The sequence below is a fragment of the Myotis daubentonii genome, chromosome 3, assembly GCF_963259705.1.
Source record: "Myotis daubentonii chromosome 3, mMyoDau2.1, whole genome shotgun sequence".
Classification (NCBI taxonomy): domain Eukaryota; kingdom Metazoa; phylum Chordata; class Mammalia; order Chiroptera; family Vespertilionidae; genus Myotis; species Myotis daubentonii.
The window spans coordinates 218,175,581-218,192,968 of NC_081842.1; the positions used below are offsets into that span (position 1 = coordinate 218,175,581).

At 60.7% G+C, this 17,388-nt stretch overlaps 2 protein-coding genes across 3 annotated transcripts; one reads left to right on the top strand and one right to left on the bottom strand.

Annotated features, from left to right (window-relative positions):
• Positions 1–320: 320 nt before the first annotated feature.
• On the top strand, positions 321–7,814 carry C3H1orf174 (chromosome 3 C1orf174 homolog). The gene is made up of 4 exons (XM_059691506.1): positions 321–473; positions 5,437–5,547; positions 6,504–6,947; positions 7,286–7,814. The coding sequence occupies exons 1-4, from the start codon at positions 459–461 to the stop codon at positions 7,391–7,393; spliced, it is 678 nt and encodes a 225-aa protein (XP_059547489.1). The 5' UTR covers positions 321–458; the 3' UTR covers positions 7,394–7,814.
• A 1,223-nt stretch (positions 7,815–9,037) lies between these two features.
• DFFB (DNA fragmentation factor subunit beta) lies at positions 9,038–17,307 on the bottom strand. 2 transcript variants are annotated; one of them, XM_059691502.1, is made up of 7 exons: positions 17,093–17,307; positions 14,995–15,121; positions 13,496–13,684; positions 12,192–12,271; positions 11,522–11,692; positions 10,705–10,805; positions 9,038–10,321 (listed from the first exon to the last, which is right to left on the bottom strand). In XM_059691502.1, exons 1-7 carry the CDS (start codon positions 17,210–17,212, stop codon positions 10,087–10,089), a joined length of 1,023 nt encoding a protein of 340 aa, XP_059547485.1. In that variant the 5' UTR covers positions 17,213–17,307; the 3' UTR covers positions 9,038–10,086. The 2 variants fall into 2 exon arrangements, with proteins under 2 accessions (XP_059547485.1, XP_059547486.1); XM_059691503.1 differs by lacking the exon at positions 12,192–12,271.
• Positions 17,308–17,388: the final 81 nt, after the last annotated feature.

Genomic DNA, 17,388 nt, shown 5'->3' on the forward strand with positions numbered 1-17,388 from the left:
TGCAGCCCGGCCCAGGGCGCGGAGCCTCCGGCCACGTTCCACCCGCGGGAGGTGCGGGACCTCTGGGCCGCCGCCCCACCGACGGGAAGCGGCCTCGGCCGGACGGGCTGCGGCACAGCTCGCAGGAAGCGGCCCGAGGCCCCCGCGGCCACCCCCACGCCCCTCCCGACACGTGGCCCGGGGCCGCAGGGAGGCGCCCTCACCAGCAGGGCCGCGCCCCTCTTAGATGGCGGCGCACAGCAGCGACGGAAGTGCCGTCACAATCACGGCCGCCACCGCCAGCTCCGCGAGGCGCCAATTTTGTTGGGTCACGTGCCGGAGGGCCCCCGGCTGTGATTGGCCAGCCCTCTGGTGACGTCAGACGACGCCGCGCGGGCCGAGGGCTGGAGGGTGCCGCGGCGCTGGGAAGCGTTAGGCAGGAGCCAGGGACTTGGCGGTGCCGAGCGCCTCTCACACTCATGAGGAGCCGGAAGGTGAGGGGCCGCGGCCGGGCGGGAGCTGGGTCGGTGCGGCGGGGACCGAGGCGAGGGCGCCGGCCGCTGGTGGCCTGGAAGCTGAGGAGGGACGTCTCGGGCTCGGGGGGGCGGGGACCTCTACTTGGGCCTGGTCCTCCGTGAGCGCTCAGGCCACGTTCCCAGGTCAAGGAGGCTCCCAGGCCACGCCTCCTGGAGGGCTTCGCACGCCACGCCTCCTCGCAGACGTGAGGAAGGGAAGGGGCTCGCAGGCCACGCCTCCTGGAGGGCTTCGCACGCCACGCCTCCTCGCAGACGTGAGGAAGGGAAGGGGCTCGCAGGCCACGCCTCCTCTGGGAGGGGATTCTCAGGCCACGCCTCCGAAGGCCACGCCTCCCGGAAGGGGCCTTGCAGGCTACATCCCAGAATGGGGACCAGAGCTCCCTCTCCCAAACGGGTCTGAACCCCGGGCGTTTCCGGTGCTGCCACGCCAGGGGTTCGTGTTTTTCTGTTGCCACGACTCAAGCCTGGGTGACCTTCAGCTTGGCCCTAGTTATCCCCTGTGCAAAGTGGGGTGACGTGGAATCCACCCGGAGAGGGGTGAGGACTGAAGATGCCCGGTTCCTGGCACTTGGTGATGGGCGCAGTGTGTGAACTGAGGCAAGGGGCTGGGACACAAGTCACCTCTGACCCCGGGGGACCCGACTGGGGGGGCCTCCGGCGGAGGGGGCGCTGCACCTGGGCTCTCCGGGTTTGCCTCAACCGGGTTTGCTCAGGAGCGAATCCCAACTCCTTTTACCCCGAGCGCCTTCGAGCCTGAGGTCCCCCTGCAGGCGGCATGTGGTTGGGTCTTGCGGGCAGCGGTGGTGGGTCCCAGGCTGACCTGTCTGCTCCTGATTACGTTGTGCAGCAGCTCACATGTAACGTTACTGGTATAGTTGGGTGCACACACCTATGCCGTTTTCCTTTTGCTCCCGTTATGTGGTCTCTGTTTTGTTCTGTTCCTCATTTAAATGGGTTAAAGTGAATGCTTTTTATTAAAATTAAGAAAAATGTTTTTATTGATTTAAGAGAGAGGAAGGGAGAGAGAGAGAGAAACATCAATGATGAGAGAGAATCATGGATCAGCTGCCTCCTGCACGCCCGCCCCCACTGGGGATGGAGCCCGCAAACCCCCACGTGCCCTGACAGGAATGGAAGCGTGACTTCCTGGTTCGTAGGTTGATACTCAACCATGGAGCCGCACCGGCAGGGCAGAGTGGGTGTTTTTTAATATAACAGTAATGATTTTTCCCCCTGGTTTAAAAGTTTCTTTTCCAGTGGCCTCTGTAGGTTTAATGTGTCCTTCGTAACAGCAGAATCCACTTCAGATTTGTACCCGCTTCATTCCACACATGCAGAAATGCTAGGCCAGGATGGCTCTGTCTTCTCTACCCGCTTTCATGGTGTGCTGTTATGAATATTACATTTCTTGTTACAAGCGCAGTAGTGTGATGCCATGCCTGCTTTTCCATTGGTAGCCATTTTCTTAGCCCAGTACAGCCTTGCTCCCACTCACCTCCTTTATGCTGTTATTGCAAACTAGTGACCGGTGCACAAAATTCATGCACATTAATTAAAGGGAATTAATGTCCTGCCCGGTTTGGCTCAGTGGATAGAGCATTGGCCTGCGAACTGGGGGGTCCCAGGTTCGATTCCGGTCAAGGGCACATTGCCTGGCTTGTGGGCTCGATCCCCAATGGGGGACGTGCAGGAGGCAGCCAATCCATAATTCTCTCTCATCATGGATGTTTCTGTCTCCCTCTTCCTTCCTCTCTGAAATCAATAAAAATATAAAAATTAAAAAAGGAATTAGAGGAAATATTTTAATATTGCTATTTGCCCTTTCTCTAGAGTAGAAGTGTCAGAGATGAAAGAAAATTAGTAAAATGTATATGAAAACCTTCCTCCTGTCAGAGTCTGGGGCACACCATGGGAACCAGAGTCAAGTCCCCACCCACCCACGTGCTCCTTGAAATTGCTCGAGACCCAGCCAGCCCCACCCCCATTGGGCTAGATTCAGACCCGGCCAGCCCCACCCCGGTCAAGCCCTGCCTGGCAGGGGCCACGGCCTGAGGTCCCCCAGCCTGGTGCCGGGGCAGGGATGCGGCCGAGGTTCCCTGTCAAGCTCCACCAGGTCGGGGGGCACAGCCTCAGGTCCCTGCTGATTGCTCGTTAAGGCTCGTTACGGGATCCCTGCCTCTGCTGTGGGTGCAGCCATCTTGTTGTGGTGTAACGGTCAATTTGCATGCTCCCGCTTTATTAGCTAGAATGGCACGTTTCTGTATATGTTGTGTGCATGTTATTCTGTGTGACTGCTTTTTAAGTCGGGTAAGAGAAGGACTGCTGTTCACTTAGGACACAGGTGCACTCACGGGGGCTTTCTTTTCCCTTGATTTGGATTGCCATCCGGGATCGCTTCCTTTCCACCTGAAGCGAGTGTTTCCTGTACGGTGGGTGTGCTGGCGGCAAGTCCTCTCGGTGCTTGTTTATCTGACAGCGTCTATTTTGCCTTCATTTTTGAAGAAGAGCTTTGCTGGATTGTGGGATCTTGGCTGAGAACTGTGAGTACGTTTGAATGTACCCGCCGTGCTGTGGCCTCCAGGCCTCTGCTGGTGAGTCAGCAGCTGGTGCCCTCGTAAGCCCGGGTCATTTTCCTCTTGCTGCGTCAGATGTCTCCTTGTCTGTGGCTCTCGGCTTTCTCACGGTGATGTCTGTGGCTCTTTACCTCTGTCCTACTCGGAACTCGGTTCTTGGAGACGCCTGATGTGCAGGTGGCGATCTTCAGTCTTCTGGGGAGTTTCCAGCCATCCTTCCTCTGACTCGCCTCCTGCTCCTCTGTCCTGGTGGGACTCCCATGACACGTGTGCTGTGTGCCCAGCGTTCCTCTAAGATCCTGCATTCGTTTGTCTCTCAGGGCTGCACACCTATCAGGCAGTCGTCCCGTTTGCTTATTATTCTGCCAGTTCATCCCGCTGTTGAGCCCTCTAGTGAAGGTTTCATTTTAGTCATACTTTTCAACTACAGGACTTCCATGTGGTTCGTTTTTATAATTTCTGTCTTTTTATTGATATTTTGTATTTGATGAAACATTATCATCAGATCTTCCTTTACTTTTTAACTCACGGTCTCGTCTCTTTCTCACATGTTTATAACGGCTACTTTAAAGTCTTTTCTGGTAAATGCAAGACCTGGGCCCTCTCACAGGCAGTGCTGTCCGCTTTTATTCCAGGGCCCGGATCTGCTTTCTTGTTTCCCTACATGCCATACCTTTTGTTGAGACTGGATATGTTAGGTACCATCTTGTCGCTATTCGCGTGCTGATCGCCCAGCTTGCTGGTGCTGGTGTGCTGTTAGTTCAGTGACGTGGTGGGTTGTTCTGGGAGAGTCTGTTCCCTCCCACAGAGCAGCACTGGGTTACCCAGTCACCCCAGATGACTGCTTCTGGACTGCCTTCCTCTGACCACACCCAGCTGGTAAACCGGCTGATTGCTCAGTTGTTTTCAGCTGTGACCTGGGGCATAAATTGCTCCAAACACTAATCCAGTCACATTCTGGCTTCTCTGAGGGAATAGCTTCTAAGCAAGTGCCTGATTTTGTTCGGGTCCCAGGGGGCCCCCCTGCGAGGAGCTGCTCCAGGACCCCGGCTGCCACTGTGCGGCACTGAAGTCAGCTCCTCTGGGAAGAGATGAAGAGCTCTGCTTGGATGCTGCCTGTCCCCCAGGCCACATCTGAGCCAGGGCTCCATTTAGCCGGGACAGGGACAGGCCTCAGTGTGAGGCCCCTGCCCCAGGAGCTGAGGGCTCGGGGAGGGGCGTGGCAGCAGCCAGGGGAGCTGGGGCTCAGGGAGGGGCGTGGCAGCAGCCAGGGGAGCTGGGGCTCAGGGCGGGGCATGGCAGCAGCCAGGGGAGCTGGGGCTCGGGGCGGGGCGTGGCAGCAGCCAGGGGAGCTGGGGCTCAGGGAGGGGCGTGGCAGCAGCCAGGGGAGCTGGGGCTCGGGGAGGGGCGTGGCAGGAGCCTGGGCGGGATGGATGAGATGCTCCTGTGAGTTTCTAAGCCACCTTCTTCCTCTTTGATCTCTTTCCCTCTGTGTGGCCTTTCATCTGCCCTGTGGGTTCCCAGCCCCAGGGCGTGAGGTGAGGACAGCTTCAGGCCTGTCACCCGGTGTCCCTGGGGTGCTCCTTCTCTTTCTTACTCGCTCCCATCAGTTCCTGCGCGTCTGGGCCAGGAAAGGGGACTCACAGGAAGAGCTGCTGCACCTCCAGGGAAGCCAGCCGCCCGGTGAGCAGCGCTGTCCAAGGCGAGCTGCCTGCGGACCGGCGTGCGCGGTGGTGTGACGTCGGGGCAGCTGAGGCAGCACACACAGGACTCCCTGTGCCAAGGCCTACCCCCGCTCCTAATACCATTCTTCCAAGTTTTCATCTTAACTAACCGTCCTTGTCATTAGAAGGCGTCTTTAGCACCCAGAGTAAATAGGAGGCGACCCGTTTCTTACTGTTGGGGGGCTTGTTCGTGTTGCCTTTCACCCAGAACCGGCACACATGGAAGCTTCTGAGGAAGGCTGTGCTGCTTCAGGACAGTTACCTTACGAAGGGAGCTTCCTAGAGACAGGTGACAGGGCAAGTCGCCCCAAGCTCCCGAGACAGTGGGAGAGGAGGTCTGGCATCTTAAACCCAGAATTGTTTGGATTCCCATACTCAGGCCACCAGTGTCCTTCCACACGACGGAAAGTGGGGGGCCGTGTCCAGTGTCCTTCCACACGATGGGAAGTGGGGGGGGGGCTATGTCAAGTGTCCTTCCATAATCATGGAAAGTGGGGGACCATGTCCCGTGTCCTTCCATAACCATGGAAAGTGGGGGGCCGTGTCCGGTGTCCTCCCTGGTTAGGAAGCCCCTCCGCGCCCACATTTCAGGGCACGGCCTCTGACAGCCTTGCCTCCGTCCAGCTCACAGGGGCAGTGCGGTCTTCAGAGCGTCTGAGAGCCCGGAGTTGCTCAGCCAAGTTGACCTCTGCCCAGGAAGGCAGAACTGCCCCGTCCAGCAGGACAGCATGTCAGGTGAGCCTCCGCCAGGGAGACACAGGGGCCAGGGCTCGGGTGTCCGCTGTGTCTACACAGCGTGCGTTCTGCGGTGTGCTGACTGGGGACCGGAACAGGAGGTTGGGTGGTCCAGGGAGTGTCTGTCCGTTAGCAGGCCTGGCTCGGGTCCTGTCACCTTTGATGCGGCCTTTTTTTTTTTAATCCTCACCAAGGAGTGAGGATTTTTTCCCATTGATTTCAGAGAGAATGGAGGGGAGGGGAGAGAAACAGAAACAATGATGTGAGACACATTGGCCTGTTGCCTCCTGCACGCCCCCCCAGTGGGGTGGGAGCGGGGGTCGGACCTGCAACCCAGGTACTTGCTCTTGACCAGGAATCGAACTGGCGACTCCGGTGTGCAGGCCGAGGCTCTAACCACTGAGCACACCAGCCAGGGCTCAGTGCAGCCTTTGGAGTGATGGTGGCATAGCACCCTCCTGTCCACCCCTAAGGCTTCGAGAGAAAGGCAGCATGGGCTGGGGAGAGGACCCAGCGTGTCCGTGTTCCGTGCAGTGCGGCGGCACCGGCTGGGACTCGGTGCCCCGTGTGGCTCATGGAAGCCAGGCTGGAGCCACGTATGAGCTGCAGAGCACCTCCCCGTCCCTGCCCTCAGCTGCTCACACTCCAGCAGAAACGAACGGAAACTGGATTCTCTGGCTGCAAGTCTGTAGTCCGTCAGGGCGGGCGTCTGAACTTGCCTCGGCAGTGGGCAGCCTGGAGCACACGGCGTGCGGGAGCGGGTTGGGGTCTAGCTTCTTCCCGCTGTCCCTTAGGTGGCGGCAGTGACCTGGCCCCGGCCCGGCCGTAGCAGCGGGGCTTCAGCTCGTCCCGGTTGAGGTGTGAGGAAGGGGCCGCGGGGGTGGGACTGTTTTGTTTGCCGTCCGCTTCATAGTCCTAGACGGGCCTGCTTTCCCGGCATTTTTCTTCCTCAACAGACTTCCTCACACAAAGCCACGGACAGGCGAACTTCCAAGAAGTTCAAGTGTGACCGAGGTCAGCTTGTGAAGTCAGAATCACAGAAACCGGTCCCTAAGAGCGAGAGTGCGGCCCCGCCCCAAGCGCCGCCGGGGAGCCCTGGTGGACATGAGCCCCTGGCGCTGGAGGGAGACGGCCCGTCCCCCCCGGGAGAGGCAGCCAGCATCTCCGCGCCACGGGGGACCACAGGCCTTCCCTTCGGTCACGGCCGAGTGGTGAGTGACGCGTGCTCGGCCAGGACTGCGGACGGCCTGCCCCGCGCCCTCCCCGGCGGGGAGTCGGACAGCAGCTCCACCGCGGGGGGCAGCTCCGTGCTGCAGATGGACGGCAGCGCCTTCCTGGATGACGACAGCAACCAGCCCATGCCCGTGAGCCGGTTCTTCGGGAACGTGGAGCTCATGCAGGTGAGGGGTGCCGTCTCCCCTCCGGGGGGCTCCGGGGGCTGCGTGTGAGGACTGCTTCAGCGCAGTAGCAGGTGCACCGTCATCTTTCAGCCCAGATGATGGCAGCTCCTCACTGGGCACGCCCCCCCTGGCCCCCCCATGGGGAGCATGGCTGCTGGGCGGCGTCCCCGCAGGGCCTGCGCCGGGGGTGGGTCGGGCCATGTGCCCTGGGCTCGTTTCCTGCCTTTCCTCCCTGTGGGCCGAGTGGTCCCTCTGTCTGCAGGGGGGCTGCGCTGTGGCCCCCGCAGGCGCTGAGGCAGAGGGTGGGTGACTGACGAGGGCGTGTTCTCTCCCCCTAGGACCTCCCACCGGCATCTTCGTCTTGTCCTTCTGTGAGCAGACGGGAGTTCCGGAAGATGCATTTCAGAGCCAAAGATGACGACGACGAGGAGGACGCCGAAATGTAGGAATAAAGTACACGCGGTGACTGCCTTGCGTATCGATGCGGTTACAGCTGACAGGTTAAGGTTACGGGACTTAGGAAGCTGATCCTCGGGAGGATGTGTCCTTACGCCGACTTCCGGGGGCTCCGCTGGGAGCCGGCGTCCTGGCGGGAGGAAGCTGCTGCTGCTTGCACGAGGCGTCTGGTCTGCGTCCGTACCGACGTGAGGATGGTTTGAGGCGGCCGTGGGCCGGGGTGAGGAGAGGTTTGCAAAGGAAATGCTCCGTAAGTGTTAGCTGTGATGTGCCAGCCTCTCCCCTCACGGGCTGACCCTCCGCGGGCTGATTCGGGCGGTTCCGAGAACGCCTGTCTGTGTGTGAGGCTGAAGTTGACCATGGACTTTTTGCAGGAGTTATATGCAAAGAATAAAATATATTTTGAAAATATTTTAAAGAAGTCGGTGTCCCTGAAGCTGTGCACCTTTCTAAAGTGTTTGGGACAAAGCGGGTCCTGCCCTGCCTGGCCCTGAAGTCCAGGTCAGCGTCTTCACCCAGCCAACCCCCTAACCGGCCGCTGCGGCCTGAGGCTCCTGGGGCGGGGGGGCGGAGGGGGGGGTTAAGGCGGGTGAGCAGCACTTTCCTCACCTGTGGTGGGCACTCCTATCCTGTGGTTTATAAGAGCTTTATCCTGGGCTCTGCTCGCAGCTCTGCAGTTTCCTTACTGGTTGATGCCATGTTAACCAGCTGGCTTTGGGCCCCAAGGTTGGGGCCTCCGGGGAGAGGAGAGCCTGGAGGTTGATCTGTCTCCAGTGGCCAAGGACGTGGCCGGTCGGGACTGTGATGAAGCCACACTGAAACCGGAGGACCGCACAGCTCGCTGGTCTCTCGGAGACCTTCCTGCTGATGGGTGAATACGCGGAGAGCCTGGTGGGCCTGGGCCGGAAGCTCCGCCGGGTCCCGCCTACCTGGCCCTGTGCACCTCTTCCTGAGCTGTTGGCGTCTAACCTTTTACCTAAACCAGTAGTGTGTTCCTCTGCGCTCTCCGAGCTGGCCTCCGTGGTGGAGCAGTTACCAGGCACAGCTGCCCCCTGCCCCCCCCTCCTCAAAGACGACACCTCCTAGGCGCCTGGCCATGAGGAGCATCTTGTGATGCATTCTTGCCAGTGGAAGGAAAGGCTCTGAGACTGGTCTGCAGAGTGATACACAGTCACACACGGAGCCCGCTGCGGTAGGGACGCGGCCCTGTGTCCACAGCCAGGCGGGCGGCAGGGTCACCCATGCTGTGTCTCAGGAGAGCATCCGAACACCTCTTCTAAGACCGCCCGCCACCAAGAAGGCTCTCACACGGACATGCAGGAAACCCCCACTTCTGTGGCTGGAAATGGAACCGCCACCCCCAAAACCCGCCCTCACAGAGCAAGGACCTTGGCAGCCCCCCACCTTCCCTCCAGGCACAGGCCGGAGGGGACACAGGGCCCTGCCGCACTGCCTGACAGACAGGTGAGCTCCGTGAGATGAGATTGCTCGTCCCCCGCAGGCCTGGCTCAGGCCACGGCGCTCCCGCATTCCAGTAGGAGAACGGGACGATTTGGGTCAGGTTTTTGAAAGTCACTGACCCCATTTTTTATCCTCATTTCCATCATTGTCAGTGCAAACGTTTCTGACACATCTATTTGTGAAAAACCTTTACTGCTTTTCCTGGTTCTACAACGAATGTGAAAATTCAAATGTTACAAAAGGTAAAAAACTAAATTTTAAAAATTCTGAAATAAATGCTCATTTTAAAAACTTCAAGTACAAGCGTTCCTCGGTACCCGCGGGAGGCTGGTTCCAGAACCCCACCCCAACACCAAAAATCTGAGGATGCTCAGGCCCTGATATGGAACGAGGAAGAGCAGTGCATGCAGTCGGCTCTCTGCACCCGAGGATTCCAGCTGCGACACAAAGCCGGCGGACACGAGGGCCGACTCTCATAAAACACGGTTTAGAACACCAGTCCTTGTAACCGGCGCACCCACTGTCCCCAGGATCACTGCTGTCACAGACGAGCTGCCTCACACTAGCACGTGTGTGACACATACTCGTGGCCTTAGCATTAGGCCACTTGCCGGTGCATTTAACAGGCAGCTCCCGTGTCCAGTCACAAACACCCGTGCTGTGCACGGCGGGGCCTCACTACGTGTGTGAGGCTGAACCGTGAAATCAACACTGACCGCTTGGCCTAGCAGCCCGCAATCTCATGGCTGAGCGCGGGGCCACGATCGCCACGCCCCTCTGACGGCCGTGGGCGGCCTGCTTCCGGCCGGAACGGCACAGCAGCGAGCACCCTTGTGCTCCTTGTGGGGTGTGAGCAGTTCACCCCGAAAGGGTCACGATCCCAGCATTTGGAAGAGTCCAGAGGATGGAGCTTCGGTCTGGGGAGTGGAGACCCGGCAGAGCTGTCCCTCAGGCAAGGTTGGCGGCTTTGGCCATGACACTGTTCCCGTTGCAACTGTGCCACAAAGCAAGCAGAGTGGGTCAAGTCAGAGGACTCCGGTCCCTGACCCGCCGACCAGGCCCCAGGCCCCGGTGTCCGCAGCTCTCAGGCGCAGGAAACATGCCGAAATGCGCTGAGGCAGAAATCTAGGGAGATTCTGTAAGCGTGTTTTTCAGAAGCTATTGCAGTGGCAGAAAAATAGCACCAGTTAAAATCCCGCACGGCACCAGGACGCGGCCCGAGTCAGGGGCGCTTGCGCACAGCCCGCCTCCTCGTGGGCTTGGCCTGGCGCCTGTAGATCCTGTGCGGGTCACAGCTGAGCCTGTGGGTGGTCTTCTTGTGGCAGGCGATGTGCACCAACTTGAGGTTCTCGCAGGTGAAGAGCAGGCTGTAGAAGTACTCCCAGTCCACCTGCCTGCCGGCCTGCGCGCCGACCGCCTCCGCCAGCGCGGGGATCACCGTGCGCTTCTTCTCTATTCTGCAAGGGACGGGAGGGCGGTCACGCCCGCTGGCGCCCCCGAGGCACGGCCTGTCCACCACAGGCTCTGGCACCGCGGGCTCAGGCAGCTCAGGCGGAACAGCGCTTGGCCGCTTACAGGAGAAGGTGACTGGGAAATGACGATTTCAGAGGAAACCACACTCGGCCGCCTCCCAGGAGCAGCACCAGGGCGGGAGGCTCGGCGCTGTCGCGGGTTGAGCACTCAGGGATGTCCCTTCACTGACTGGACCCCGAGCCGCACTGAGCGTGGCCACAGCTGCGGGTCAGCTGCCTGGCAAGGCCTGATGATGGCAACTTTGCCTGTGTCCCTGGCTGGTGCCTATTTGTTTAAACACTGGGAAGCCCCCGACCCGTGGACTCACATGTGGTCCAGGTTCCAGGTGCTGAAGAGGACCCGGCTCTCCCGGCTGCCGTAGGGGTTGATGGAGTGTCTGGACGCACAGTCGGCCATGTCGAAAGGACCCTGCGCCGAGAGAGAGCAAGGTGAGCGCCACGGAGGGAACCGTTCCCTCTGGTCTCGGGTCAGGAGGCGCCAGCTCAGTCCCCGCCCAGCTCTGTCATCGGCACTTGAGGCCGGACCACACCTGACACCCCACAGACGTGAAGGCCAGGACGGTGGTGGGACGGAGTCCCCGCTGTCCTCCGAGGGGTGGCACCGGGGGAAGCTGTGCCCGGGGATCCCTCGGGTGGTGGGGAGGCTCCTGCAGGGTCTGCCTGTGCAGCTCAGAGTGCCGGCTCCGGCCGACGCCCCCGGCCGGGGACTCAGGCTTACCCAGCGCCCGAGACGTCACAGTGGCCACAGACCCTGACATCCCTGCGCTGTCACCGAGGAAGCTGCCCAGGGGGACACAACACTTGCTTCCCAGAGGCGCCTGATGTCCCTCCTCGGCCCAGCCCCCCCAAAGGAACGGTGTGCTCCCAGATGCTGGCGAGAGCTCTGCTCGGCAGCTGTGACAGCGGGGGGGCCCCGACCAGCAGGAGCGCCACCGGAACTTGTCAGATATGCAGGTTCTCAGGCCCGTGCGACTGGAGCAGGCGCTCTGGGTGGGCCCAGCAGCCTTTCAGCAGCTCGGGGTCCAAGGCCTGCTGGCCAGAGGCCCAGGGCGTTGTCCCGCCCACCTCCTTGGGAGGGCAGCTCAGCACTGGCCTGGTGGCCCTGGGGAAAGGACACCCACTCACCTGGCAGGAGAACCAGCCTTCGGGCGTGCAGAGCCGGCCGCCGGCCTTGGCGCCCCTGTCGAAGTAGCTGCCGTTGTACTGCGCGGCCCTGAGCTTCTGGGCCATGGCGGCCACGGCCCGCGCGTACTCCTCCCGAGCCTGTGCGCCCACCACGGACGTGTGCGAGCTCACCTGGAGGCGGCAAGGACGTGGCTGCTGGTGCGCGATGCCGAAGCCTGCAGTGGGAGCCCAGCCCAGCCCACAGCCCTCGGGGTTCAGACGGGCCCTCGCTGTCCAACCCGGGAAGTCTCCACAGACGGAGCTACATCTCAGGCAGCGGACACAAACTCGGGCTCCGGACACCCTGCCCCCCCCTGGGCTCCGCACTGGCCGCTGCTGCCCAGGAGGAGGCATAGGGGAAGAGGGCCGACGAGGAGCTACCATCAGGCTGCGTCCCCACCTGCCTGCCATACCGCCTGCTCAAGCGCAGGTGGAGACTGGCCCCAGGGGTGCTCCGGGCTGTGCCCAGCACCAGCGCCCCTTCCTGAGCTGCCCCAGGCAAAGGCAGCACCAGGCACTGCGGGGCTGGGGGTCCAGCGCTGACCCAGGAGCTCCAGGAAGCCCGAGCCGAGCGGCCTCACCTCCCACAGCGGAGCCCCGCGTCCCCCCGCCCTCTCCGTGCAGGGCCCACCTCTCTCAGGTAGGTCCGGATCCTGCTCGCACAGCTGAACCTCAGGTAGGCACACTTGTTCCTAAACCGGGACTCCAGACCTGCAGGGGGAGCCAGGCAAGGGCCTGCATTCATGCCGTCCTGGGCGGGGGTGGGGGTGTGGGGGGGAAGAGGAAAGTAGGGGACCCTGTAGTCCATGCCGTCCTGGGCGGGGGTGGGGGGATGGGGGGGAAGAGGAAGGTAGGGGACCCTGCATTCATGCCGTCCTGGGCGGGGGTGGGGGTGTGGGGGGGAAGAGGAAAGTAGGGGACCCTGCAGCCCATGCCGTCCTGGGCGGAGGGGGGCCGGGAGGTGGGGGTCAGGGCTTCGTCTGAGAAATGTCCTGCCGGGCGTGTGTGGGGGGTCTTTGTCCACGAAGGGATCTCAGCTGCCACCCCGGGCCAGGGCTCCTGCCTGGTGCCACCTTCTCAAGATGCTAGCATCTCAGGGTTGCTCAACAGGCTAGGCCAAGGGTGGGCAAACTTTTTGACTCGAGGGCCACAATGGGTTCTTAAACTGGACCGGAGGCCGGAACAAAAGCATGGATGGAGTGTTTGTGTGAACTAATACATGTTAACACGGCTGCTGGTGAAGGAGCGGAGGGGAGAGCAAGAGAACCTCCGCTCTTTCGGCTCCGCGGGCCGATAGAACAGCCGAACGGGCCGGGTCCGGCCGGCGGGCGTAGTTTGCCCACGGCGGGGCTAGTCCAAAGCCACCCAGGTGTCCGTCCATGGGCGGGTGAACGGATCAAGAACACGGGGTCCCCACACAGTGGGGTAGGTTTCACCCACTACGGCCAGGAGGGACCTCGTGGGCGGGGCTCAGGAAAGCAGCCAGTCGCAGAGGCAAGTAGTCTGACTGCACCTCAGTGAGGTCCCTGGAGGAGTCAGGGCCACAGAGACAGGAAGGAAGGGTGGGCGCCAGGGGCGGGGGAGCGGGTGGCGGTTAGTGGTTAGTGGGGACAGAGGTGCAGTGTGGGAAGATGGACAGTTCTGGAGCTGATGATGGGGAGGGCTGCACAGCAATGGGAATGTATGTAGTGGCCGAGCTGCGCCCTTACCATGGCTAGGATGGGGAGCTGCATGTCATATGTACTTCACCATCATCCCGGGCTGCCTGGGACCAGCCCACCATGATCAGGGAGGCTGCAAGCCCCTAGTTTGGGGAGCCCCTAGTTTGGGGAGCCCCTAGTTTGGGGAACTGAAGTAGAACCCGGCCCCTCCCAGGGTGTCCGGCTCTGGGGAACCCTCCCACGCCCAGCTCCCCAGGCCCCAACTCCCAGGCACCTTCGAACCAGGGCGGGTCCTCGGCCCTCGTCTCAGCCGCGATGTTCTCGCTGACCGTGTGCAGCAGGTCGGCCAGCAGCTTCTGCCGCAGCGGCGCCTGCTCGTCGGACAGCAGCTGCCGGGCGGCCTGGATGACCCCCACGTGCGGCCTGTGGAACACGCTGAGGAAGCGACTGATGTCACTCACGTCTGCCACCAGGAGGGGGACAAACAGAAGAGCCATCGGTCCTTGGGCACCGCCTTGGGCCGACACAGCGCTGACCGCCTCCCACGTGACGTTTGGAGTCGGGGCTTCACTCCTTTCCCGGCAGAATAACATCCCACCGTTGGAAGCAGTGAACACAGCTGTTTCCACCTTCGGGCCATCAGGCATAAAGCTGCTGTGCGCATCTGGGGATAACCCAGTGGCCCCCCGCCTTCCTTTGGCCACGCCCCATCTAAGCATCTCTAACATCCTGATGGCCACCCCTCCCCCCGTCCCCCCTCCCCCGCCCCCCGTGACATAGAATTCTTATTATACAAAAAGTGAACCCCTGCCCTGACCAGTTTGGCTCAGGGGATAGAGCGTCGGCCTGCAGACCGAAGGGTCCCAGGTTCGAGTCCGGTCAAGGGCATGTACCTCGGTTGTGGGCACATCCCCAGTGGGGAGTGTGCAGGAGGCAGCTGATGGATGTTTCTCATTGGTGTTTCTAACTCTCTGTCCCTCTCCCTTCCTCTCTGTAAAAAAAATCAATAAAGTATATATTTTTTTAAAAAGTGAACCCCTAGTCACGTGGAGGAAGCCTAAAAGGCCATGAACTTAGTCTAACCAAGCTTCCAAAGAACATGGCATCCATGAAAGAGAAAAATAAAAGAACAAAAGGACAGTTGAAGTCCTGAGAAAGAAATCACTCAGAATTTGTTTAAAAAATAATAATATGAAGCGATATGAAAAAGTAGCAAATAAAGTTTCAGAATATATACTAGAGAACTGAAATTTGTATGTCACAACATATATTTATATACTATATGAGGTGCCTAGAACCATAAGAAATGCAAAAAAATCACTGTTAATAACTCATTCTGGGACCCCCTGTGGGCGTATGACCCACGGTGGGAACCCCTGGCATAACCCTTTGTGTGGCCGATGCTTTCCGTTTTCTTGGATACGCACCTAGGGGAGCACTGCCAGGTCACCTGGGGGGCGTCTGTGGTTCCAGAAACCACCAGACTGGCCCACGCGGCTGCACCGTTTGACGTCCCACGGGCAGAGCGTGAGGGCCACTTCCTCCCCCTCCTCCCCAGTCCCTGTCCGCTAGCAGGCAAGGTGCAGTCTCATCCTGGGTTCAGTCTGCACGTCCCCGATGGCTAATGATCATGCATCTTGTCACCCGTGGACGGACTATTCGAACACCCTGCTTGGAGGAACACGCCCAGACTCTTCCCCTCAGCGCCCAGGGCCCGCCACGCTCCCCGCCACGATCCCTGCCACGATCCCCGCCACGATCCCCGCCACTCACAGCCCTGCCAGGCCTGGCCCTTGGTGAGCAGCACCAGCTCCGCGTTGTCGGGGACGCTCCAGAAGCCATCTGCAGTCAGCTCCGTGCCGTCCTCCCAGAGGCACAGGCGGGAGCCGGGCACGGGCACCTGGGAGGAGCGGAGCGGAGAGGAGAGGGGAGGGGAGGGCAGGACGCTCGCTTAGGGCCTCAGGCAGGCCCCCCTCCACACAGCAGCACGAGGGCTCCCCACAGCAGCCTCACGAGGAACAAGAACCACGCTCACCACGCTGCCTGCACGCCAGCGGGTGCACACCAGAGGCAGACACGTGTGTCTAGGGCAGGGGTGGACAAACTTTTTGACTCGAGGGCCACAATGGGTTCTTAAACTGGACCGGAGGGCCGGAACAAAAGCATGGATGGAGTGTTTGTGTGAACTAATATAAATTCAAAGTAAACATCATTACATAAAAGGGTACGGTCTTTGTGTTTTTTTTTTTAGTTTTATTCATTTCAAACAGGCCGTAGTTTGCCCAGGGCTGGTCTAGAGAATCAGCCTGTCGGAACCAGGGCACCTCCTGCAGGTGGTTCTAAGACAGAGTGGTCCCGGCTCTGCGGGAGGCACGACATGGACCTTTCCAGCTGCTGCTCAGAGCACTTACAAGCCAAACCCGTCCCCACACATGACACGTGACTGCTGCCCCAGAGCCAGCAAACGCACCCTCATCCGTGAGGGCACATGGCCCGACGGGCCAGGACCGCGGGCCTGGCGTGGGTCTGGTTTCCCGGGCGCCGATTGGTTAGGACAGGGGTCCTCAAACTTTTTAAACAGGGGCCAGTTCACTGTCCCTCAGACCGTTGGAGGGCCAGACTATAGTTTAAAAAAAAACTATGAACAAATTCCAATGCACACTGCACATATCTTATTTTGAAGTAAAAAAAAAAAACAAACAAAAAAAAAACGGGAACAAATACAGTATTTGTATTTGCATGTGGCCCGCGGGCCGTAGTTTGAGGACCCCCGGGTTCGGAGGACGTCTCGCTGAAAATGACGCCGGCCTCCGTCCAGAATGGCCGCCACCCTTGGGCCGTTCCCTGGCGGAGGTGGGCGCTCTGCTGCTCCACACTGGTCGGTTTTGTGAATTTTTAGGGCAACTCCTGTGTCACCCCCACCGCACGTGTACACACCCCAGCGCTGGTCCAGGCCCAGCCATGGAAACAACGTCAGCGAGAGCAAGAGCCACGGCCAATGAGCCACATTCATGCTGCAGGGCCGGAGGGCCTCCCAGCCCAAGCCCTTCATCCCACACGAGGGGAACCCGAGTCTCACGGAGGACAAATGGCTGCGTCCTAGCTCGTCGGGAGCTGGCAGGTGTGCCCTGGAAACGGTCCCCGAGTCTCAAGCCAGAGGTCAGGACCCTCACAGTCAGGGGAGGGAAGAGGCCCCCACCCCTCCACAGGCCTGCACTCTGCACCCTGAGGAGCTGGAGGAGGAAGTGCCTCTTCGGGTCTCAAGGGACCAATGGCAGGAAATGGCTTTTCCCTGGACCCTCCCCCTCTCCCCCTCACCCCGCCCCCCCCCCCACACACACACACACCCCTGACGCTGCACCTGATTCTCCCAAATCTCTCCCAAGCGGGTCAGTGCCTGAGCAGGGCAGAGGCTTCGCTAACGCTGGGTGCCAGATGGCACCTCTGGGCCGGGGGAAGTCTGAGGGCCCCCCAAAGTCCGAGAACCCCCAGAAATCTGCAGACTCCAATTCCACCCACTCTGCAGCACCCCGGCGCCCTTCCAGGCTCTGCCACCTGGCCCCTGCCCTGAAGTGGAGGCGTCAGCACAGAATCGCAGGGTTTTGTCGTGGCCCCCGAAGCAGTTCACGTGGGGAACCCAGACGGTGCCGCCCCCGGGGGTCCACCGAGGTCCTGTTTGGGGTCCCCGCCTCCCGGGGCATCTGTCACACGGGGTCCGCCGGGGTCACACGTGGCTCCGCCGGTGCTGATGGTGACAGATGACCGGCCAAACAGTCCCATCCCACCCAGAGCCTCCGGGCAAGCTCGCGGGGCCGTCCTCGCCCGCCCCGCGCCCCTGGAAGTGGAGGCTCCCGCCCCTTGCCCAGCGCACCTGGAAGTGGAGGCACCCCTTCTGCAGCACCTCCTGGCAGCTCCTCCCCGCTATCCCAAACTTCTGCGGGCTGTGCAAGGCCCGCAGCTTGAACGTCTTGAGCTTTCGGGGCACAGACATTTTCAGGGCCCCGGCCCCGCGGGCAGCACCTGCTTGGCCCGCTGCTCAGGGAGTCCTCACCCGGAGAGGAAGACAGCCGCGCGCCGCCCCTGGGAACTACACTTCCCAGAAGGCCCGGGAAAGGGGCGGTGCTATCCTTGTACGCATGCGCCATCCCCCGGAAACTCCGTTACCCA